This window comes from Ostrinia nubilalis, chromosome Z (genome assembly GCF_963855985.1).
Source record: "Ostrinia nubilalis chromosome Z, ilOstNubi1.1, whole genome shotgun sequence".
In the NCBI taxonomy this organism is placed as follows: Eukaryota; Metazoa; Arthropoda; class Insecta; order Lepidoptera; family Crambidae; genus Ostrinia; species Ostrinia nubilalis.
The window spans coordinates 24,924,938-24,949,877 of NC_087119.1; the positions used below are offsets into that span (position 1 = coordinate 24,924,938).

At 37.6% G+C, this 24,940-nt stretch overlaps 1 protein-coding gene and 2 long non-coding RNA genes across 8 annotated transcripts in view; 2 read left to right on the forward strand and 1 right to left on the reverse strand.

The window, feature by feature from the left end:
* The first annotated feature begins 277 nt into the window (after positions 1-277).
* On the forward strand, positions 278-1,981 carry LOC135086606 (uncharacterized). Its single transcript, XR_010260542.1, has 4 exons — positions 278-639; positions 735-892; positions 1,258-1,314; positions 1,747-1,981. It is a non-coding gene; the product is annotated as an uncharacterized LOC135086606 (long non-coding RNA).
* Positions 1,982-2,276: 295 nt separating this feature from the next.
* Positions 2,277-3,265, forward strand: LOC135087025 (uncharacterized). Its single transcript, XR_010260661.1, has 2 exons — positions 2,277-2,460; positions 3,096-3,265. It is a non-coding gene; the product is annotated as an uncharacterized LOC135087025 (long non-coding RNA).
* A 2,945-nt stretch (positions 3,266-6,210) lies between these two features.
* Positions 6,211-24,940, reverse strand: part of LOC135086457 (titin homolog) — a 56,544-nt gene continuing 37,814 nt past the window's right edge. For all 6 annotated transcript variants that reach the window (XM_063981176.1, XM_063981177.1, XM_063981180.1 and 3 more), the window contains 17 exons: positions 17,846-24,871; positions 17,517-17,768; positions 16,954-17,430; positions 16,426-16,598; positions 16,183-16,276; positions 14,787-15,420; positions 14,391-14,557; positions 12,984-13,193; positions 11,838-12,129; positions 11,420-11,552; positions 10,614-10,782; positions 10,428-10,464; positions 9,753-9,885; positions 8,940-9,096; positions 7,790-7,918; positions 6,755-7,217; positions 6,211-6,631 (listed from right to left, as the gene is read on the reverse strand). In XM_063981176.1, coding sequence (XP_063837246.1) covers positions 6,802-7,217; positions 7,790-7,918; positions 8,940-9,096; positions 9,753-9,885; positions 10,428-10,464; positions 10,614-10,782; positions 11,420-11,552; positions 11,838-12,129; positions 12,984-13,193; positions 14,391-14,557; positions 14,787-15,420; positions 16,183-16,276; positions 16,426-16,598; positions 16,954-17,430; positions 17,517-17,768; positions 17,846-24,871 — 10,499 coding nt within the window. In that variant the 3' untranslated portion in view covers positions 6,211-6,631; positions 6,755-6,801. The remainder of the gene's footprint in view (positions 6,632-6,754; positions 7,218-7,789; positions 7,919-8,939; positions 9,097-9,752; positions 9,886-10,427; positions 10,465-10,613; positions 10,783-11,419; positions 11,553-11,837; positions 12,130-12,983; positions 13,194-14,390; positions 14,558-14,786; positions 15,421-16,182; positions 16,277-16,425; positions 16,599-16,953; positions 17,431-17,516; positions 17,769-17,845; positions 24,872-24,940) is intronic.

Consider the following 24,940-nt stretch of genomic DNA (forward strand, 5'->3'; position numbering starts at 1 on the left):
GGTCCTGTAGTTTCGGAGTATATTCTATACAATCAAACAAAAAATTAAAAAACATAATATTATTATGGAATTGAAAACTCATGAAAACGTATGGTACAAAGTCTGAAAAACCAGCAATGAGACTCTCACCGCCATCCACGGGGTGGAAACGCCATAGTGTTTGACAGATGGTTAGTCAAATGTCATTTCTAGGAGCATCCACATAATCTCAGCAAACATAGCCTGTAGGATTGGGCCAATTAAAAAAAAAAGAGCATCCTTTACGTCAACTGTCATTTTAATGACATTGACAGGACAGTATCCACTCATTCATTCGCTGATTTTGCTCGCTCATTCAATCAATCATTCATTCACTCAATTCTTTTCGAAATTCCGAGAAAAAAATCTTGATTCCGAAATATTCGGAAATAAAAGCAAACAAATAATGGTCATTTTACCGTATTTACATTGTTTACCGTATAAACAAGATGGTTTCTTATTATCACCAAATGCATCGTGACTGGTTGCTCGTCCACCAAGTCCAGGGTTTTTTCTCTAGCACGTGATGAAGCATTGCAGGCTCTAAGGATACAGTACCTCCTCCTGCCTGCAAATCCTTTATCAGGAACTATGACAAAGGAGCAACTTCGTCAAAGAAAGGCAAGTCATATTTTTAGGTTATTAAACAACCTTCCAAATTGCTATAAAATTTGCTGCAATTTCCCTAGGACTGAACTGACTGATTTTTGTTTCAGGTCTGCCAATCACATTTTGAGGATAAATAAATCTAAAACAATCTATTGGTTATGACAATGATGAATGGATGTCCTATTTTTTATTTATCCATGAAGAAAATAATAACATCTCGGCGACCATCCAAGCTGTTGCTGATCAGGTCATCCAGTAAGTTAAAGTAAGTATATGTATACCTAGATTCAACCATAAAGTGTTTTGCAAGTACTAATTTAATTAGTCTATACGAATAAAGAAAGTTTAATTTTTTGATTTGACTAAAAAAGTAAACAATGTTCTTAATAAGTATTACTTTTATTTTAAGATCAATCTACTTAATCAATAAAACTAAAATAGAAAGAGATATTTTACTACATTTCAATAAAACAAATTATCCTTATTCTATTTGTTTGGATTAGGCACCTTACATAAATTATATTATTGACACGGTAACTTACCACTAAAAATTGAAACATTAATTTTAACAATTAAGATTTCATACAGGATGTTGCAATAGATGATTATTTATATTTTTTTTCTTTCTAGCTGCTAATAGAGATAACTTCAATTCAATGTTGTTGCCAGATAATGCTGTGAGTGAAGGTATGTTCAACTCAGTTGTAAATAATACCTAAGTACTTTTAAATTGATGAGTCACCTACAATATTCTTTGAACATAATTTATAATTTCAATACGTAATTTAAACTGATTTTTCGTGATAGTAATTTTTCTTTTGTAATGTTTTGTAAGCAATACCTATATTAATTCTGCAAAGAAAACTCTTTCTTGAGTTATTTAAATTATATTGTTTTGTATGATAATTAATTGTACATTAAGTTTTACAGGATTTTGCCAATATATTTATATTTAGTAGAGGTTGCAGTATTCTATCTTATAAAACTATCTTTTTAAATTAATTTTACATAGTTATAACACAGGTTATACCATCATACTTAATTAATTTTATAGGTTTATTTTATGCTAATTTTTTAATTGTGTAATAAATTTTAATTATGTTTTATTAAATATTTCAGAAACTATATCCTGCCATCTACATCAGAGCCACATCTGTCATTATGGATAATATTATTGCTGCGTCCTAAGGTATCATAATAATGTATTTAATTTATTTAAATTCCTACGGGAACGGGAGTAAGCGGGAAAAAACATTTGTATGAAAGAATCTAAACCGCGTAAGATAGATCAACGCACAGCGTAAACGGCTAAACCTAGGCACTTGAAATTTGGAAGGGACGTAGCTTAGGTACCGTAGAGATGCAATAAGAAAGGAATTCCTGAAATTCCCACGTGAACGGGAATTAGCGGGAAAAAACATTTGTATGAAAAAATTTAAACCGCGTAAGATACATGAAGAGAGTAAAACGAGATCCACGCGTACGAAGTCGCGGGCGGCCGCTAGTATTCTTCTAAAATTATTAATATTAAGTATTTCAGTTACATATTTTGATGCTTTTTTCAAAGTAGATAATTAATTTTAAGTAAGCGTTTATAATAATGTTTAATACATGTATTATACTATTGTTATTAATTATTTCATGTTCAGCTTGCAAATAAACCCATCAAGCAGAGGCGGTACACACAAACAAAAGGTGGACTCTTTGGTTTTTTAAAACGGAGCCCGAAAGCGTATGAGCTATTGCGCCACATATTTATTTTGCCTAGTCAACGATCAAGAAAATGAAGGTATTGAGTGAAAAAACTGCCGCAATGATACAGCCCCAAATTTGGTAGGTTTGACAAACGCTCAATATCATTTAAATGTAAATTATGTACAGTCGAGTTCATAAATATAAGTGCAGTGCCAATTTAAAAAAATATTGTAAGCGTTTTAACGATCATACAAATCTAAAACAAATTCAGACAAATGTAATCATAAGCTGTTCATAAATATGTTGCGGTAACGCAGTATTGACTACGCTACTGCTCTATAATCTGTTGATAATGCGCATGTGCATATACCTTAAGTTGTAAAGGCATTAAAGGTTTATTTTCGTGCGCCATAATGACTGTGATTTCATGGATAAGTCCACGCATGCTGTTTTTGATAATATTAAATTATGAAATAAATAAAAAAAATCTGCTCTTTACGTAAATCGATTAAATTACTAATAATTCTGAGTCGCTCATAAAAAATGGCAACACCTTAAAAAGTCACCCAGTATGTAGTAGTATTATCCTTAATAATATTGTAAATGTTACACCAAATTGAATCTGGTTTAATATGAAAGGAATAAGCGTCGACAAACATCACGTGCGGGTACAAGTCGCCAATTTGAGTTCTTTTTCTATTATTATAAACCGCTTATTCAGTCTGTTATTATTTGTAATAAGAATCATAATAATGTAATTCAAATTGTTTCAGATTCCGGCCCAGTGTATAGTTTTTTTAACTAAAGTTTTTTGTTATTTTTGCCTCAAGAATGTACTTATTGTGAATTTCTTTGTTAATGGCTGTATAGTTTTACTTGAGTCAAAGAAAATCGTAGTTGTTGTATAAAAAAATAATTTATAAATCTATTAGGGTACATTTTACTGTCGTCTTTTTTTTCTTAGAAACTTGCAGTAGATTATTCACTTTTTTGGAAACTGATAATTAAATATTGGTAATACCATAATTTATTATGGAAAATTGTACTGTTAAGTAGGTAATTTTTTTTCATTACCTTATAGTAGATAATGTCTTTTGTTGATGGCTGTATAGTTTTACGCAAGTTAAAGAAAATCGTAGTATATTTTTTCTACACAAATTTTAGTTATAAGATGACATATTATTATATGATTGTTTGTTTGTTTGTATTGAAGAGGCTCCGAAACTAAGTACTGGACCAATTTGAAAAATTATTTCACAATTAGAATCCTTTATTTTCCCTAATGAAGATAGGCTATAACCGGATTTTTACAGGCGGTACGAAGTTCGCCGGGTCAGCTAGTTTCTTATAAACATGCAAATACGGTAAAAATGATTCATTTTGTTAATGGCTGTCTAGTGTTACGCAATTATAGGTAATCATCATTTTTATTGTAAACAGAATTAGGTACCATTTATTTATAACTAGCTTTTGCCCGCGACTTCACCCGCGTGAAATTTAGTGCCACAGATTGGCATAAATTATACCTTATATGTCAATCTAGATTACAAATAATAATACTGTAAAGGTTCAACCAAATCCGTTCAGTAGTTTTTGCGTGAAAGAGTAACAAACATCTACACAACCTTTATAATATTAGTAGGATTTATAGTCAGCGACAATAGAAATGTTCGCTCGCTTGAAATTTTGTAAACAATTATTGCAAAAAGTTAATATTAATTTATATTATTCTGTTCTGTTGGCTTCAATGGTGGGTACCTATTTATTTCAATAAGTTAAACTCTAGGTAAAATTGACATTTAGTATGGAAATGTAATTTTAAACCAGTGTTCATCCCTTTCATAGAGGAGGTTTAATTCTCTAAGGTTCATCCCGGGCTTAATTTTTTTTGTATAATGGGTTTTATTTATGACTGAAATTGACTCAAACAGAGATAAAATAACTAAGAGTCTTTAACATTTACTTACTTGGCAATTAAAGATAGATTTACTCAAATCCTACTTCGTACTATGTAATATTATAAATGCGAAAGTTTGTATGGACGTCTGGAATCTGAATGTTAACAGGTTTGTTACTTTTTCACGCAAAAACTACTGAACGGATTTTGATGAAACTGCAGTATTATACTTTATAACCCAGAATATCTTTGAATGCAGTTCCCTTTCTTTACAAAAATAAAGGAATGTTTCCTTTGAGTAAAATTTTCTATCTACAGTATTAAGAGTACTTTCCCTACAGGTGGCATTACAAAGTTCCACCCTGTATAATTTATGACGATCTTTGACAAACTAAATTTCATGCGTGTGAAGCCGCGGGCAGCAGCTAGTTACTAAATATTATGTTCATAAATAGTTCAGTCTCAATGTTATTGATGAAAATAAAGCCCAACTAGACTTTATTTTCTATTGGCGCGGTAGGTTTTCTTTTATTTTTCTTAAAAACCTACAGTTGATGATTCTGTGAATTAATGACTGTATAGTTTTAGTTACTAATAGTATTTCATAGTTTCCTAAGTTTATGGTGCTTACTTATAATTATCGAGTTCAGCGGATGATTTTTTATTCCATTATTATTTTGTAATTTTCCTTACGGAATAAGAAATCATCCGCTTGGTATATTATCTTCGAACGTGTAGATAATTCTAAGATGTACTTCATGTTCAGACTCAAGTGCTCAAAAGATAGGACCACCTTTGTAATTTTGTCGATAGTTGTATGCATTAGTTTTTAAGTTGTATTTTTATGAAATAAATTTTTTAATAAAACTTATGTATTTGGTTTTTTATTTCTATAAATAATTTGAAATAATAATGTACCCGTACCGTTATTGGTGCGGTAACGTTACTCGTTATAAAATATATTAAAGCGGTACTGCAACGTCGCTAAGGCAGTCGTTATTAAAAAGTTACGATCTTTTTTTTTTTTTAGCGCTACCCAATGGAAGTCCATAGATGCCGGAACTTTTACTATGAACGGACCAATCATAGGGCCGTTTCCTATCTGTCCCTGTCTCATCTGTGCCGCCATCTATTGTGTTTGCGGATAATTAAGTTCTAATGAAAGGCTGTCAGTTTTGGGTGCGTTCAAGTTACTAAAAATGTACTGGAGTTTTATAACGAATCGGTGTTGGTTTTCACGGTAACGTTATCGAAATAACGCTATAGCGTTGTTCGTTATAACGAAAATAAATAACTTAGCGTGATCATATTATAATGCTTTTTCCTTCTTTATTACGAGTACAATGCATTTCACATTATGTAATAGCTAAAAATAATACTGTGTTGAATGAATACAACCCAAGGGTTGAGGTTGGAGGAGGGTTTCCGAGCAAAATGCATTAGTTTTATTTCATACTAGCTGACCCGGCGAACTTCGTACCGCCTTAGCGTAGATATTTTCTTAATATTTTTTTCCGTAAGAACCATCCTTGGACTTCCACAAACATTTAAAAAAAAGAATTATCGAAATCGGTTCAGCCGTTCACACGTGATGCCGTGACAACGCGAAACGGGTTTCATTTTTATATATATAGATTAGATTATGCAATAGGTACCTACTTCTGTATTTTAATTTGACGCCAGCATTACGCAATATTACAGAGGCGATGCAAAATAACCCCATTGAAAGTTACTTGACACATTGTAGTACAAAATCAATTTTCAAATCTTATATTAGGTATTAAACATTTTTATTTTTACGCATTGACAGTATTTAAGGAAATGTATACTAGCTAGATGAAGGCCGTTTAAACCAGCCAATCTGAAAATCATTGGAGGATACCTACCTATGTTCAATTGTTCAGCTGTAGACGCCTATAAGTCCTCATTATACGTAGCGTTACGACTGTAATTACTAATTAATTAGTACTGACATAAATAAAACATAGCAATAACAGTTACAATTTTTATTTCATATAATTCCCAGGGTCGTGCTCTTTGGATGTCTATCTAAATAGGGCAACACAGCTTATAGCAAACAAGTAATACTCAAATGTATATAAATATACACTATTACAACAAATTACAATGTTGTAAATATAACGATTGCTTCACACAGTTTTTCTCAAAATATCTACACAATTTTTTGACTAAAACAATAAATTATCTCAAACGATTCCACTAAACCTTATCAACGTGTGAAACAATAAAAAAGCATGGAAAATAAAATAGAAACAAAAACTTAACATTGTGGTAACTCGACTACACCAAAAACGATGTCGATTCACAAAATAAATAAAATGCATAGAAATAAACTTAAAACACAAATCAAATTAGCTTCTTACGCGCGCTGTTCCTTCGATTAATATTATCCTGAAATAGAAACGTTAAATTACAATCTGAAAGTCAAGTCGCTCAGCTATCGACAATGCTATCGCCAAGCAAAGTAAATGGGTACCCAGAATTCGCCGTGGCCAGAACTCGAATGCAACTTACATCGGCCAAGTCAAGCTTGGACATGGCATCGAAGCTCAAGCTGTGCATCAGTCTTGTCGAGACGGTCGTCTCCTGTAAGTGAGAGACTTCCTCGGAGAAGCGCTGTACGACCTGACTCCAGCGTAGAACTTCCCCTTCTGAGTGATCACCTCAAGCCTCGCAGAAGCCTCAACTCTGCCCAAATCGTTTTCCAATGTTATTCTGTACACGCCGACGTCTTCGATTGTCACTTCCTCGATCTCCAAGATCCTTAAGATTTCGTCTTTTTCTTTTATTGTTATTCTAGAAGATGGTGTGATGATGACGCCATCTTTGTCCCACGTGGCCCATGGTGCAGGCAGGCCTTTTACGGCGCATTGGAAGACCACGTGGTCACCTTCTTCGACGACCTTATTGAATGGGTACGTGTAGAATTTGGGAGGCATCTGACGTGACGGGCTGCAGAGACGACGGGGGTCAGGACCTGGAGTGAATGAAAGAAAGAAAAATAACTTATTTTGTTCAAAATACACAGCTTACAATTTAAAGAATGTGCACGAATTAAGTAATTTCTGAACTATTGAAAGACCTAGAATTTCGTGTGTTACGTGGGCTAGTTATAAATCTTTTTAAACTTTAGATTTTATCTGCTGGATATTTTGTAAAAGAGGAAAATCTTCGTCTCCTTTGCTGGTTCTTTACAATGTGGGTTTTGGCGCGCCTTCTAGCTTAAGTTTTAAATTGTTCCACCTAGACAAAAAAGTTCTATGTACGTAAGCTAGATGGCGTTTAGGCTTGATTTCCTCCTACGCTGACGTCGGTCGCGTACATCGGTCGAGCGTACGAATAAACACAATGTTCTATGAAGCACCGCACTGCAACGCCGTCGTCAGCGGCAGATGATTACATAGAACTAGTGTGTAATCGTGCGCGCCGCTGACATCGGTCACCGATGTCAGCCTAAAAGGAAATCAAGCCTTACCTGTCTTACGACTTAGGGACCTCAAAAATCAAGTTGCCCATTGAAATGAGCTGCTAAAAATATTAAAATCTTACCAGGAGTTCTAGTTCTGGACATTGATCTTGCAGGGGTACTCCTGGGCGTTGACCTGGGAGTGGATGCAGCAGACAGAAGCGCTGGCGGTCTCCGGAGCCTTTGACTGAGGGTGTTTGGCTCTCCAGGTGCTGGAATAAGTCCGTTATGACATTACAATTTAATTAAATTAGTAGCTACTTACAAATCGTGAAATGCTCTTAAGGAGCTTATTATACATGTCTCATTCTTTTTTCCTACCAGCGCTTTGAGACAAACATTTCGCAAGTGCTGAGAAGAAGCTCCGTAACAAACTCAGTCACCACTGTCTGCCGGTTTAATAATATAAAGAAGTAGGAAGTTACAATACATTCAGAAGCAAGTTACTTACAACGCGGTCCCATTGATAGAAGGTGGCCTTAAGACTCTCATCTAGCACGAGACCGCGTGGCAGTTTTAAATATATTTATTTAGTGCCGTGCTAATTTCTAGGTTAATTGTAACGTTTGTATGGGGTTGATTGTAACGTTTCAAAGTTATTAAAATTAATTATAATGTTCAATATTTTTGCTATTTATCACAATAATACGAGTTTAAAGAAAGGTTTCATTAAGACCTACTTGCTACAACTCCAGCTTATTTACTTTCATTTGCAGTAGGTAGTAATAGCAGAAATTATTTAAACAATAATCGGGTAAATGACCTATTTATGATTTTTACAATATGGCCGACTCGAGATCCGAGGAACGCGGGTTCGAATCCCACCGCCGCTCGACTATTGTGGTGAGCCCACTCGTAACACAAGCTTATTTAGCTTAAAACGAGGGGCTAATGGGACTATTAGTAATTTGGGCAATACAGATTGCTAATAATCTTTAAAAAATATGTTTGATGTAGTCCTACAGTCGTCAAAAAATCTTTTTCCAGATTAATAGACAGACTGTTTGAAGAATGTAAGTAAAAGTATCAACGATTTCTTCTTCATAGTTTTATTTTTTATCTCAACACTAGTGACCCACCCCTACTGTACATTGTAACTTAAAAAACCTTCCTCTTGAATTACTCCATCTATTAAAAAAGCTGCATCAAAATCCGTTGCGTAGTTTTAAAGATCTAAACATACATAAGTGACAAACAGGTAAGCGACTTATAATAATTGATGATGATGCTTACGATAAACAACGAGGCAAGCGCTGGTGGTAGCCTTCCCGAGGTTGTTGGACGCCTCGCAGAGGTATGTGCCCTCGTCTTCAGCGGTCACCTGCTTGATCTTCAGGCGAGCTGTTCCGTCTACCAGCGACCATTCAAAGTCCGGGTTTTCTCTGATCAACTGTAAGCAACGTTAAGTTCGTATTAAATACAGATTCGAAGGTCATGCGTGTCGTCTTCGGCGTCGTTTCAGCCGAATGACGTCCACTGCTGGACAAAGGACTCTGCCAACGATTTCCACAAGGACCTGTCCTGCGCCGCTCGCATCCAGGCACCTCCCGCGACCTTCACCAGATCGTCGGTCCACCTAGTGGGAGGCCTTATTTTGTGAATTAGCAAAATAATACCTCTCTAAATGTTTCTAACAGCAACTAAACGGTGTCGTGAAAGTGTTTGTGTCGATCGCATAGGCGCGTCCATTATTGTATTATGTAGATACCTCACTTGACATCCAACTCTCATACTGTAAAAGTATCTCTGAATAGATTTGCGTTACTAAAATATAAAATTCGTCAAGTCAAAAATCAAGTTTTATTTCGCTACCATACTGTGCCTAAACACTACAGTATTTTTTATGAACAAGGTGACAATAGCTACGATAGTGTTGGACTGATGGTCGCGGCATTGCCGAGGTCGGTACTTCGAATCCTGTCGCTGCTGGACTACTCTGGGGAACCGACGCATGTTACCTTGTCACACTTGTGATATCTCGCGATGTTAACGGGACTAATAAGTAGTAATTTGTGGAATACAAAGATTTAAAGCCACTCAACAAACCTCTGTATAATGGAACCATCTGATGTCTGGCTCAGGATGCCCGGAGACGCGACACTCAAACTCGATGGCGTCACCATCGTAGCACAGGAGGTCTGTCAGCTCCCTCTCGAACCTTGGGATGACGTCCACTCGTCTGTAAAAATACAAAAAGATACGTTAAAATCCGCAGGAGAACTAAAGTGACTGACATAGCACGAAGAATGGCTAAAATCAAGTGGCAGTGGGCGGGGCACAGCTCGTAGAGCTGATGGCCGTTGGGGCAGAAAAGTTCTCGAATGGCGACCACGAGCCGGAAGACGTAGCGTGGGCCTCCCACTAGGAGTAGGTGTATCGATGATCTGGTGAAGGTCGCGGAGCCTGGATGCGGGCGGCGTAGGATCGGTCTTTGTGAAAATCCTTGGGGGAGGCCTTTGTCCAGCGGTGGACATAATTCGGCTAAAAAGAACGAACGATAAAACATTATAATCACTGCTATAAAGTGTTCCACATATTTTGTGTTTGTTCTTTTATCAATCGTATAATTTGTAAGAAGGTCACAATCTAGTTCCAAAGAAGAAGGTGTGAACAGAGAATTAAAACCAAATCACGAGAGTTGAACTCTCACCTCAGCCGCGGTTTGCCTGCCATTTAACAGATGTTCACAAGAACTTATTTAAAGCATTAATTGCAACTTACCCATATCTTATGTTGTGCTCTTCGGTTGAACTGGGGTCTGCAAGGAGAATAAGTTATTTTAGTTAATTGGCCCAGTGAGTGTTGTTGGATAGAGATCAAAACCCTGCTGTCAGATTAAAATTTCATGTAATGCCATAAAAGGTGTCTTCGAACTCTCATATTAGGGTTTTGGGTGAGTGAGCTTACCTTTAGCCAAAATCTGCAGTGATATAATAGCTTTGGCCTCTCCGTGCACGTTGCGAGCGACAACCGAGTACGCTCCGGTGTAGTCCAGCTTGGCGTGCGGGATCTCAAACCGATACTCGGGACCATCGCCCACCCTCTTGAAGTGAGTCGCGTCGCGGTAGTAGTCAGGCTGAAGAAAATAATATTGAAAAATTGTAGGGCCTGTACAGTCGATAGCACGAGGATATTAACCTCTCTGGGCTGTCATAAAGCACCAGTCCTTTTTTCACTACACTACATTTATTTGTCGAGACATGGTCACCCTTCTAGACCAGTAGAGCCGCTAACCTCCGAACAACCTACAAACCACGTACACACTATGTTTTTTGGTTACAGTGCATGCAACTGTTACGGTTACAGCTCGCTAATGAGTACTCGGCTTAGGGCAACAATGCGCGCCACGAACACGATAAGTAAATCTTATCAATTTTAACCTTTGTTGTCTAAAATCGATAAAATACTACAATCCTATGGCTATCCTAGCACGGCTGGCCAAACCAATTAGGCAAGCCCAAAAGGAAATCTTGCAGCTATACAAGACGAGTTAAACAAGCAACGAGGCGTAGGCCCAGATCACCAAGGCGGAGTGGAGCGGAGCAGAGTAGAGAAGTGTTGGGCCGTCAAAAGTTGTTCTATAGAATTGGACGGCAGAACTGAGAGGAAAAGTGGAAATAATTAAATCTGATTGGTTATTCAAAACACTTCTCCGCTCCTCTGCGCCATGGTGGAAACCGGCCTTACAGGCGACAAGGTAACATAAGGCGTACCTTCAAGAAGTCCCTCAACCAGTAAACATCAGGCTTCGGGTCTCCGACCACCTCGCACTGGATGATAACGGTGTCTCCTTCTCTCGCCTCGCTCGACCGCGGCTTGCGGACGAACATCGGCTCTTTGGAGTATCTATAAAAGAGCAAAAAAGTACGCCTATAATATTAAACGTCCCATATTATTCCACAATTTCAAAGGAGTTCCAAAGGTACAAAATCAAAGCAGACGATCGTGTCGCCGCGACTCACAAAACATTTATGCATAGAAATCATAATACACCGACACATTTACACGAGCAAATGAAATGCTTAGGATTTCTGTTCAAGGAAAAATGTGCTTGAAAATCAACTGTAGATTCAAGAGATTCGTCCACTCTTCAATCTACATAAAAATATTTCGTAAAACAATATAACTCACGGCACATCAGGACTGATCAGCATCGGCGGTGTCTTCTTCTTCACGACAGAACCGTCTGCGATCACCTCCACCTTCCCTGACGTGGTGGCTCTGCCCACTTCATTTGATGCTGTGCAGGTGTACACGCCGGCATCCCTTGGCGTCACGAAGGCGAGGGCAAGCTCGATCTGCCCGTCTCGATCGAGGGTCATGATGGCCCGGCGACTCGGTCTGAGACGCACCCCATCACGGTACCAGGTCACCCCGACTGTGGGGTACGCTTCTACTACCGCTGATATTCTTAGCTCTTCTCCTGTAATTTAAAGTGTACCAGTAGATAAGAGAGTCTAAGGAACAATAACATGCACGCTTGCGTCCACAGATCACAGAAACTAAAGGGAGATGTGAAAAGGGGGCGGGGCAAAAACAAAACACATTGCTCATGACAGCAATGATGACAGCAGCGACGTTATATGTGTAAACAGTTTACATTGCTTGCGTAGTATATACTAAAGATTATTCTAATGTTGAGCTACTGATACCACAGTGGATAATGAGCACATTCAAACTAACAGAATACATTCAATCGCACGTCCACTGCGTATGTAGTGGTGCTGTGCGAACATTACTATTATTACTATTTGTTGCAATAGCCGCTCTCAATAAAATGTGTGCATTACACATACCTACTCTTCCCGACGTATTGTTTTCATTTATGATAACTTTGTGTGTCTTATGCCCGTTTTCTCCATCAATCCCTAATTTTTAAGTGACCCCTATGGTGACACATAACAGGCATTTTGTTTCCATAGGGGTCACTTAAAAATTAGGGATTGATGGTGAAAACAGGCATGAATTTCTAATGACACACTGGGTTTTGAACACAGTTGGCAACACATTAGTTGGCATCTCTCTAGATCTCTATGTTTGCGTCCCTACTTAGGAAATAGGTCAGCAAGAGAAATAAGAGATTTTTGGACTTCGGCTATTGGTGTGTACAAGAGCTGTAAGCTGAACTTCACAGCCACGTACGCCTTGATAAACTTATCAATCACGAGATTACAATAGCAGAACATACTCGTAGGTTTACAACTGTTCCAGAAAACAATCAATTCTACGGCCTTCGCCTGCCTGAGTGTAGGTACTAAAAAATTAAGAGCTTGTTACCTTCTTTTAGTCGGTACAAGGGTTCCAGCCCACAGCAGAATTCTGGAGCCACGTACGCCCTGATGCCCTTGTCGACCACGAGGTTGCAGTGGCAGCTGATGGCTCCACAGCTGTTGCGCGCCATAGCCTCGTAGATGCCACCATCTTCGAGGCTGGTTGGAGCGATCTCCAGAGTGTGGAAGTGCTCGTCTTGAGATTTGGTGTGGCGACCTAGAAAATAGAAATAGGAAAGGCTTAAATCAAATATTGCAATAGTTTGAGGTCTCCCCACTCGTTCTGTGAGAGTGTCTATTACTTCAAATGTGATTAATTTATTTTGCCATGTCTTTTTACGTGAAAACATGTATTCCTAAATACCGCAGCTTCTAAAGGATCATCGAAGTCCCAATATCTTGATTATATTAAGAAAGCAAATGTTTTCTTTTATAAAAGCTTTTTTCCCTCATAATACTACAGACTGATTTGTTTTATTTGGCTTTCAAAACTGGGTACAATCAGATAACAAACACAAGTAATGAATTTAAAATCAACACACTGAGTTACCCTACTCGACGTAAGCACAGCATACAAAAAGAGAAAGTAACTATAACCACCTTAAATTATGATCAAAACACTGATGCTGGAATCACATCATTAATGAACCTAATAGTGTAGATAAAGCTAAGGTGAATTCCCCTACCACCAAAAATAAACCAACACATAATTTTACAGTCATAAAGAATCCCACATTTCAAAAGTATAATAACCTAATTTTAGATTTTCGATAGGAAACCGATGATGCGTTATTGGCAGACGTCGAATATAAACATAGTGCGACACTTGGCAGCCATTCTGGTGCGAAAATAGCGTCGTGACCGACTATCCTTTCATTGTTGGACTGGGATGTGATCAAACATTGTCGGTGTTACGACGTTATGATAAAAAGAGAACACATACTCGTATTGTTTGATACTATAGCTATCTTTATTCAAGACCAAAAATGAAAAGCAAAAACATTAATTTTCATATTTTGTACTTACTTACCTTCATATTTTTACTTCTCGATCTCTATTTTATGGAAGGCGTGATAATAATTTAAATTTTCAAGATTTTTTAGAGAAGATACAAGACCTAATTGTTATAGCAATATTTTATTACTGCCTTTAGTTCAATTCAATGTTCAAGTAATAGCTCAAGCAAGCTCAAATGAAGGAATAAGCTTATTCGCAATGCAGATTAAAATCATTCCTAAAACACAAGATCTCTTCAGCTGTCTTAACATTATCACAGAGGAAAAAACATTGTACTGCCATTTGGACTTTACTAATTACCACAAAACAAACACCACCTATCTTAACCAATACAAGTAAACACGTCCCTATCTCACAGAAAAACAATTCAAACAGAAAATCTTCACAAGTTACTCACTGTCAAGTATAACATCCTCTCCATCCTTGAACCACGTGACTGTAGGTGAGGGGCTGCCCACAACTTGACAGGTCAGCCTGACAGGATAGGTAGCCTGGACCCGTCTGTCACGGAGACGCATCGTGAACTGGGGGGGATACTCTCCAGCCGCATCGGCTGATCTTTCCCTGGAAATAAGATTAAGTCCATATAGCAATCTTCTTTGACAATAAAAAAAGGTAAATTGATCAGTTGCTTTGTTACATTCGAATGTAAATCCAAACAAGAGATCGTGTACAATATTAACAACAAAAGCCTACATAACAAAGGCTTGCCATATTGAGAACAACGCACATTGAAAAACACTTATTTTTTTGGAAATTCGAAATATTATAGTTTGCACAATTAATTACATACCTCTTGAGCTTAGCATCGGCCTCCCAAATAAGTCTGTCGGTGACCACCGCCAGCCGAGCGTAAGTTGAGGCTCGTCCATGCACGTTGGTAGCTTCACAGCTGTACCGCGCTTCATCCTCAGGGTTGATCCCATTTATGGTCAAGCTGCAGTTGAACCCATTGAACGAGGTCTTCACCCTTGCGTCGTCATCCTCCAACTCATGTCCGTTCTTCATCCAAACAACTTCCGGGGTCGGCTTGCCTTTGACACTACAGCTCAAACTAGCCGTCTCGCCGACCAAGACCTTTAATAGACCCGGGAGAATGTCGACAAATTCCGGTCTATCCCCTGCTAATCCAACGCCGAACGGTGAGGAAGTTTGCACAGATTCACCCCAGCCGTATCTGTTCCGTGGCGTGACTCTGAAGTGGTACTCCTCGCCCGACTTCAAGTTGAACGCGTCGAAGGAGTTCAAGGGCGTTATTCCTAGTTCTGCCCACCGCGCGCCGCCTTCCTTCCCGACCAGCCAACTCTCGACCTTATACGCTAGTACCGGCGCGGCTTCACTAGGCTCGGGCTTTGGCCACGCGAGGGACACCCAGTTGTTTCCACCGTCCACGACGCTCGGTTCGCCCGGGATGCGGTCGGGCACAGCTGAAAACAAGTTTCAATATCAACGCGACAATGACCTTATGAAGATACTTGATTGGGTGCCAGCTGACGATTTGTGCCAATCACCTAATTGGTATCTCGGCTTGATAACTGATGGATCAGATTATACGATTATATTGATATAGATCACCATAATGCCACCATTTTATGATGTTGTTTCTCAGATAATTTCTGACAAGTTGTTAGCGAGTAGCGACTAACATAATTAACTTTTTTTAAAAATAAAACCGACTTCAAATGCGTGAATACAAAAAAAAACTAAAAATTGAAAATATTGCGTATAAAAAAGTTCATCCCCAATTTTCCACCCTTGGGGGTGAAATATTTTCTTCAAATTCGCATGAAACCACCCTTTTGATAATACCTATTCAACAAAAAAATAATCGTTCAAATTGATTTATAATCGGCGGAGATACTGCGTATAAAAAAGTTCATCCCCAATTTTCCACCCTTGGGGGTTGTTTTTTCTATTATTAAATTTAAATGGGACCACCCTTGAGGTATTACCTATACGCAGAAAAAAGATTTGTTCAAATCGGTTCATAATTGGCGGAGTTATCGCGTAACAAACATAGAAAAAAAAAACATACGGGTCGAATTGAGAACCTCCTCCTTTTTTGAAGTCGGTTGAAAAGGTGATTTTCCGTATTCAAGTCCCGTAAAAGTAAAATTAATTTTATTGTACTTTATGAGCTCGTTAATTTAACTGTTGCTGAGAGTAACTAACTATTTTTAATAACTTACATTTGTACTTCCTTTCGGTTATTGACAATGCTGAATCGTCCATAGGGTATGTCCAGTCCGATATCAAATTTTCTGAAGATGCACGCTGTCTTACCTGAAAATGAGAGAATGAAATAGTTATTAACCTATTCTAAAACATTTATTGTTAGAACATATTTCTAAGAAACAGGCACATAAGTAGAATCAGGCCACCCTAAAATGTAAATCAATAAAAAAGTTCTGGTAAAAGCTGGAAATACTTACCACAACAGTCACAAAGGCCCTGTCGCAGCCGTATGCGTTTCTGGCCAAAATACAATAAGTACCAGCGTCCGATACGACAGACCTCTTCACTGTGAACTTGACGTAATCATCAGAGGTCATTTTGCACACGCGTTGACTGTTGGTGATGTCTCTGATACCTTTCATGAATATTACTGCAATGAAAAGTTTAATTAACGTTATCAGGCAAAACTATCACTAAAACCGAAAATTAAAAAATATTAACGCCCATATTCACAAACATTGCTTGCTTAAGAGAAGCAGAAAAACAAACGCACAGCGTTGAATAGAGCTCTGTGATTGGTTCGTGTGTCACCCTGTGCGTCCACGCGCACTATGAGTCTTCATAGTAATGTTTGGAAATACGGGCGTTAGAATCCTGAATTTGAGATTATTGCCTTCATGACGTGAGTAGTTTTTACTGATGTTTTGTAAGTTTTCCTACATTTAGAATGACATATTTTTTGTGCATTTTACCTGTGCTTTTACTTCGCAGTAGCTAAAGCTTACCTTTGGGCCTGGGTTCTCCTTGTACCCTAAACGATATATTCAGGTCTTCACCGACAGATATCAACAGATCCTTTTCAGGTCGCCCTACAATAATCGCTGGTTTGCCTTCGAGCTCATTTGGCTGTACCACAGTAATAGCGGCATTCATATCCACAGTTCCATGAGTGCTCCAAGCTCTGCAAGTGTATAAACCAGATTCCCTCTCAGTTACATCTGGTAGCGCCAAAGTGTACAAGCCTTGTTCTACATAAGTCTTCGCATTAGTGTAGGTCTCCACAACTGATCGACCTTCACGTAACCACTCGACTCTGGTTGGGCATCCTTTGATTTCCACTTGAAGTCCAATGGTGCCACCTCTAGTAACTTTGTAATCAGTCAAAACATTGCTAAAGTGCGGCCTTCGGGATTCTAACGCCTGGCGGTTGAAGCGAGATCGCTCGATTGTAGCCAGGTTTGGACCTAAACAGCTTTCTCTACCTGTAAAATTGGTTTATGACAAATTAAATGATGTAATCTCTTCATTAAAAAATCACAAAGTTGTAACCAATAATGATAGAACTCACCCGTGAAGTTAACAACGTGTGTTATTTGGTCTGACCATACAGAATTTTCAGCTTTGCAAGTGTATTTACCACTGTCTTCGGGCGTGGGAGATGATATAGCTAATCTGCAAACGCCATCAGCCAGATAGTAAGCTTGGAATCGCTCGTTCATGCTAACTGGCCTATCGTCTTTCAGCCAGGTAATGGTGGGGAGAGGCTGACCCCGTATCCGACATTCAAGGACCAATTCATTTTCAGCCAAATGATAGGCATCTGTAAGATCATAAACGGTTAATAGTTATACCAATAAAATGATTAATTAGTAAAATCTAACATTTATTTATACGTACCGCGTATTGATCGAGTAAAAGTAGGCGGAATAGGTGAAGCTTCAAAACTAGGATACACTTTCAAGTTGGCTGACGTATTTATTGACCCGTTCTCGTTTTCAACTGTACAGCTGTACTCGGCGGAGTCGCTTGGAACTGCATTCAAAACTTCCAAAGTTATGAGACCATCCATCATTTTGGTTCTGTATTTCAATTTGTTGTCTAATAACACGCCGTTTTTGTACCAAGTGACCTTAGGGTCTGAGGAGGATAGAACGCTACAAGTAAGTTTGACTCGAGATCCTTCAACAGCAGTTCGGTCTGTCAGGAACGTGGAGAAGACAGGTTTCCTCTTGATATCGCGAGAAGCGCTCGTGCGTTTCTCAGAGAGTATGCTCCTAGCCTCACTCAGGGCTTTCGATCTTTTCACTTCTGACCTCCTTTCCAATGGTTCACTACTTCGGCTTGATTCAGGAACGACAGCCCTAGGAGGCGCCGACGATCTCAGTTGCGCATCCATCTTCAAGTTATTTGCTTTGTAAATATGTCCCGTACCAGAATTCGTATCAAAAGTCGTGAAGCTGTCGACTTCGATAGTCTTCTCTCGATACGCAGAAGGCCTGGCGAATTCCATTGTATAATCTCTATGATTATGGTCTATGAATCTAGGTTTCTCTCGGTCTTCGTGCTTTGGACGACTTGTAGGCTCATAATTATATTCCTTAATGTAATGTTGAGAAGTGTCACTTGGATGTGACCTGATTGATCTATCTATATCAGATTTGACGTCATTACCCAATTTTTTGCCGTAAGAATCTTCTTGATATGAATCTTTCTTCAATGACTTTTCATCAACTAACTTTATTCCGCTCATTTCTGTAATAGTTTTATCTTTATGTAAAATATCCTGTTGCGTCATAGTACCGTCTTCGGTTTGCTTACTTTTCTTTTTCAAATCATCCGTTTTTTCATCGTAGCTTTCATCTCTAGGTAAAGGTTTTTGTTTTTCCGAATCCTCGGACTCAACTTTTCTAATTTTCTTCTTCTTTGTATCAATTTCAGTGCCAACTTTAGCTGTCTCATCATCAGTACGTTCTGTGACTTCCGGTTTCGTGATTCCTTGTTCATGATTTTCCCCAGCAGTCTTGTTCTCAGACTCTGGCTTCTCTGTTTTTGGCCGTTCTTTATCATCCTTGAGCTTTTTCAAACGTTTCTTTTCAGCCTTTTCTTTTTTCAGTTTTTCAGCTTCGTCTTTTACTTTTTGAATTGCTAGTTCATCTTGTTTGTGCTTCTCTTCTTCTGCGCGTTTTCTCGCTTCTTCCATCTGAAGTTTGTCGGCTTCTTCCTTCTCAGTTTTCTTTTTCAGTTCCTCCTCCTTCCGCAGAGATTCTTCTTTCTGTTGCTTTTCAGCCCGTTCTTTCTCTTTTTGTAGTCGAGATGCTTCCTCTTTTTCTTTTGCGACCCGTTTTGTTTCAGCATCTTGTTTTTCTTTTTCATCCTTTAAACGTTTCTCCTCCAGTTCCATTTGTTTCTTTTGTTTTTCTTCCTCGAGATGTTTCTTTTCAGCTTCCGCCTTCTGTCGTTGTAACCTTTCCTTTTCCTCTTTTTCTTTCTGAAGCTTCGCTTCCTTTTCTTTTTCTTCTTCTACACGTTTCTTTTCGGCATCTTCTTTCTCCCGTTCTAACCTTTCCTTTTCTTCTTTTTCTTTTATAAGCTTCGTTTTCTTTTCTTTCTTTTGTTTTTCTTCTTCGAGATGTTTATTTTCAAATTCCTCCTTCTCTCGTTGAAACCTTTCCTTCTCCTCTTTTTCTTTCTGAAGCTTCGCTTCCTTTTCTTTTTCTTCTTCTACGCGTTTCTTTTCAGCTTCCTTCTCTTTCATTTCTTTCTTTTGTTTTTCTTCTTCTACACGTTTCTTTTCAGCTTCCTCCTTCTCTCGTTCTAACCTTTCCTTTTCCTCTTTTTCTTTCTGAAGCTTCACTTCCTTTTCTTTTTCTTCTTCTACACGTTTCTTTTCGGCTTCTTCTTTCTCTCGTTCTAACCTTTCCTTTTCTTCTTTTTCTTTCCTAAGCTTCGTTTTCTTTTCTTTCTTTTGTTTTTCTTCTTCGAGACGTTTCTTTTCTGCTTCCTCCTTCTCTCGTCGTAACCTTTCCTTTTCCTCTTTTTCTTTCTGAAGCTTCGCTTCCTTTTCTTTTTCTTCTTCTACGCGTTTCTTTTCAGCTTCCTTCTCTTCCATTTCTTTCTTTTGTTTTTCTTCTTCTACACGTTTCTTTTCTGCTTCCTCCTTGTCTCGATGTAACCTTTCTTTCTCTTCTTTTTCCTTCTGAAGCTTCAGTTCTTTTTCTTCCTCTAGACGTTTCTTTTCAGCCACTAACTTCTCTTCTTCTACACGTTTCTTTTCAGCTTCTTCCTTTTCACGTTCTAACCTTTCCTTTTCTTCTTTTTCTTTCTTGAGTTTCGTTTTCTTTTCTTTTTTCTGCTTTTCTTCCTCTATACGTTTCTTTTCTGCTTCCTCCTTATCTCGGTCTAACCTTTCCTTTTCTTCTGTTTCCTGCTGAAGCTTCGCTTCCTTTTCTTTTTCTTCTTCTACAAGTTTCTTTTCAGCTTCTTTCTCTTCCTTTTCTTTCTTTTGTTTTTCTTCCTCTAAACGTTTTTCCTCTACTTCCTTCTTTTCTCGGTCTAATTTTTCTTTCTCTTCCTTCTCCTTCTGAAGCTTTAGTTCTTTTTCTTCCTCTAGACGTTTCTTTTCAGCCACTAACTTGTCTTCTTCTACACGTTTCTTTTCAGCTTCTTCCTTTTCGCGTTCTAACCTTTCCTTTTCTTCTTTTTCTTTCTTGAGTTTCGTTTTCTTTTCTTTTTTCTGCTTTTCTTCCTCTACTTGTTTCTTTTCAGCTTCCTCCTTTTCTCGTTCTATCCTTTCTTTCTCTTCTTTTTCCTTCAGAAGCTGCGCTTCTTTTTCTTTTTCTTCTTCTACGCGTTTCTTTTCAGCTTCCTTCTCTTCCTTTTCTTTCTTTTGTTTTTCTTCCTCTAAACGTTTCTTTTCAGCTTCCTCCTTCTCTCGTTCTAACCTTTCCTTTTCTTCTTTTTCTTTCTTGAGTTTCGTTTTCTTTTCTTTTTTCTGCTTTTCTTCCTCTATACGTTTCTTTTCTGCTTCTTCTTTCTCTCGTTCTAACCTTTCGGTTTCTTCTTTTTCCTTCTGAAGCTTCTCTTCTTTTTCTTCTTCTACACGTTTCTTTTCAGCTTCCTCCTTCTCTCGTTCTATCCTTTCTTTCTCTTCTTTTTCCTTCTGAAGCTTCTCTTCTTTTTCTTCTTCTACACGTTTCTTTTCAGCTTCCTCCTTTTCTCGTTCTATCCTTTCTTTCTCTTCTTTTTCCTTCAGAAGCTGCGCTTCTTTTTCTTTTTCTTCATCTAGACGTTTCTTTTCTGCTTTTTCCTTCTCTCGTTCTATCCTTTCTTTCTCTTCTTTTTCCTTCAGAAGCTGCGCTTCTTTTTCTTTTTCTGCTTCTAAACGTTTCTTTTCTGCTTCTTCCTTCTCTTTTTCCTTTTGAAGTTCTTTTTCCTTTTCCTGCTGAAGCTTCACTTCTTTTTCTTGCTCTAGACGTTTTTTTTCTGCTTCCTCCTTCTCTCGCTCTAATCTTTCCTCCTCTTCCTTTTCCCTTTGAAGCTTCTCTTCCCTTTCTTTCTTTTGAGTTTCTTCCTCTAGAAGTTTCTTGGCTTCTTCTTTGTCTTGTTCTAATCGTTTCTTGTCTTCCTTTTCTTTCTGAAGCTTAATTTCCTTCTCTTTTTCTTCTTCTAGACGTTTCTTTTCAGCTACTTCCTTCTCGCGTTCCAACCTTTCCTTATCTTCTTTTTCCTTGTGAATCTTTTCTTCGTTTTCTTTTTTTAGTTTTTCTTCCTCTAGAAGTTTCTTGTTAGCTTCTTCTTTCTCTTTTTCTAATTTTTCCTTCTGTTCTTTTTCTTTCTTAAGTTTAGTCTTTTCTTTCTTTTGCTTTTCTTCCTCTACACGTTTCTTTTCTGCTTCCTTCTTTTCTCGCTCTATTCTTTCTACCTTTTCTTTTTCTTCTTCTAAACGTTTCTTTTCTGATTCTTCCTTCTCTCGTTCTAATCTATCTTTCTCTTCCTTTTCTTTGATTTGTTTTAACTCGTTTTCTTCCTCTAGACGTTTCTTTTCTGCTTCCGCCTTTTCTTGTTCTATTCTTTCCTTATCTGCTTTTTCTTTTTCTGATCTTGTTCTTTCTGCATCAAATTTGTCTTTTTCCTGCGATTCTTGTTTGTTTTGTTGTTCACTTGTAGCCAGTTCTTCTTGTTCTTTTAAAGATTCTTCTGTCTTTTGCTTTTCTTTGACATCTTGTTGTTTTTCATCTTTGTCTTGTTTCTGTAAATGTTCTTGGTCTGAAGATATAACTTCTTGGTTTTTCATCGTTTCTTTATTCTCTTTGGTTTCTAATGCCTTTTTGGTTACTTCTTCCTCTTTCTGAATATCCTTATCTTTTACAATGGCTGATTTTTCTTCAAGATCCTTAGTTTCAGTAGCTTCTTTTTTCTTCTTCTCTGATTTACGCTTTCCTTTGGCATCTAGTTTGTCTTTGCCAGGCTGGGTATCTTTTTCTTCCTTACCAACTTCATCCTTTTGTCTTTCGTCTTTGGCTGCAATGTCATGTTTTGAATCTAAGGAATCTTCTTGTACTTTTTGTTTTGTTTTTTCTTCAGACAAAACTTCTTTTTCTTCCTTGAGCTGTACCACATCTTTGGTAGTAATTTCTTCTTTGACCATTTGTTCTGTTATTTCATGTTTAATTTGTGGAACATCTCTAGAGCTTCCAGCCTCTGCTACATCTTTTGGTGAGATTAAATCTTCTGAAGACTTTTCAATCACCTTTTGATTGTCTTTTTCTTGAGCCTGACTCTTTGGTACATCCTGTTCTGGTTCAGTTGCCTTGACTTTTTGTTCCTCACTTTGTGTTTGCAAGGCATCTGTAGCTAAAGTAGTTTTTTCTAATGTTTCTTCAATTTTGTTTTGGGTTTCTTTTTGATCTTCAATTATTTTTTCGTCTTTGTCCTTAGATATTTGCTGTCTTGAAGAAGTAGATGGCAACTGTATTTGATCATCTTTTGAATCTTCTTGTTCAATCTTTCTTTGAGAATCAGTTGAATTAGAATCTTCAGATTTATCACTCTGTGCCATTTTGTCTTTAATTTCTGATGCTGCCATTTGTAAATCTTCTTTAACTATGTCAGATTGAGTTGAAGGACCTGTAATTTCTGTTACTAAGTCTTGCGTTTTTGAATCTTTAACTCCATCTTGTGTTTCTGTTTGCTTATTCGTATCCGAAATCTTATCTTCTAACTGTTGAATTTGTTCTGGAATGTGTTCGTGTCTACTTGAAATGTCTTCTTTACTTACAACTTCCTGTTGATCAACTGGCACAGAAGTATCATTTTGTACTAGTGCAACTTCTGCTGTTGGTTCTTTGATTACCGTAGCCAACTCCGACTTTTCTTCAATCTTTTCAACCTCAGATTTTTCCATGCTCATAGTTTTTTCTGGAATTTGCTTACTTGTTGATGGAACTCCAATTTCTTCAAGCGTTTGGACTGTTTGCACTTTAGATTCAGCCTTATATGCTTCTTCTATCTGTTCAGTACCACTCTGAGCTGTTATAGCAGTTACTAATTCTAAAGTTTTTTCTACTGGTACTACTGACGAGGTTTCTATTCCTTCTTTTTCTACAGGTTGTACTTCAATCTTTGCAACATCTATTTCAGGTACTTCGACCACTTTATCTTGGGTGATTTCTAAAACATGTTCTTCTTTTTCTTCAGTCTCTTGCTGTATAATAATTTCCTTTACTTTTACTGGTCTATTTTGTAGAGCAACTTGAAGATTTGAGGTTAAATCCAAAACTCTTGAAGCAATTTCTTTGAATATAGGTATTTTTTCTTTTACCTCAAGGGTAGAACGCTCTTCGATGTTTTGAAGATTGCTTTCAACACATTTTAAGGTGTTATTCATTTTTATTTTAACTTCAGAATCAAGACCCTCAATCATGGATAAAACTTTAATATTTGATTTAAGATCGTCGAGAATAATTTTGGTGAATGCAGCATCACTTGGCAGTCGTGCAGTTTTATCAAGGTTAATATAAAACTTAATATCTTCAAAGTGATTCAAAACGCTCCGTAAGGATTTCGAAAACTTTTTCAATTTGGCCAATTCTGCTTCATCTTCAGACATTTTGGATAAGGAATTAACATTTTTCATGGAGCGAAGGAGGCTTTCAGAGGGGTTGCCATAGTTTTCAAACATAAATTGTTTCTGTGTGCTTGATACTGTACTGCGCATATTCGATATACTACCATAGACGGAATGCACTGCCGTGACAATAGAATCTTTAATTGTCGGTGATAAAGCCTCTGCTAAATCTAATTCCTTTTCAATTGAAAACACTTTCTCTTCTATCTGGTCAAGATTCTGCATAATATCAATACCCTTTTCTATTACAGTATCAGCATTCCCAATAAAGCCAGATTTAAGAGATTTCATAGTTTGAGTTAGATTACTTAAGCTCGCTACAATATCGATCAATTTTCTTTGGCCTTGTGTATCCACTTTGGAAGCTTTTTCCAATAACTTCACAGTCTCACTAGTCTCTTCCGAGCATTTATCCAGTGTGTCTTTAAGGTTGATTTCTTTGGTCACAGTTTCTGATACAGAAGTTTCATTCGTTTCACTCATGTTATTTACCAACAGCTGCAAAGTAGCGCAAGCTTCTTTGAGTAACTCTGGAGGACTATCTTCATTTATTTGTAATTGGACACTCCTCACACTGCACTCTAAATCTTCAAGAGTTTCATTGAGAGTGTCGTTTGCTCCATCAAAGTCTCGTTTGAGTTTGATAATGACAGTTTGTACTTCGTCCAAGCTGTCTCTGAGCACTTCAGTGTCCTCTGGAACTCTGTCGGTTGATGAGAGATCAATTTTGTCTGTCACCTCTTGCAACAGGCACTCAAGTTGTTTCATTGAATCCTCTTTCGTGGATTTGGTGACTTCTGAAAAATATTAAATCATTAATTAGTCAATTGATTTCCAACGTTAATAGTTATTTACAAATTGTACAT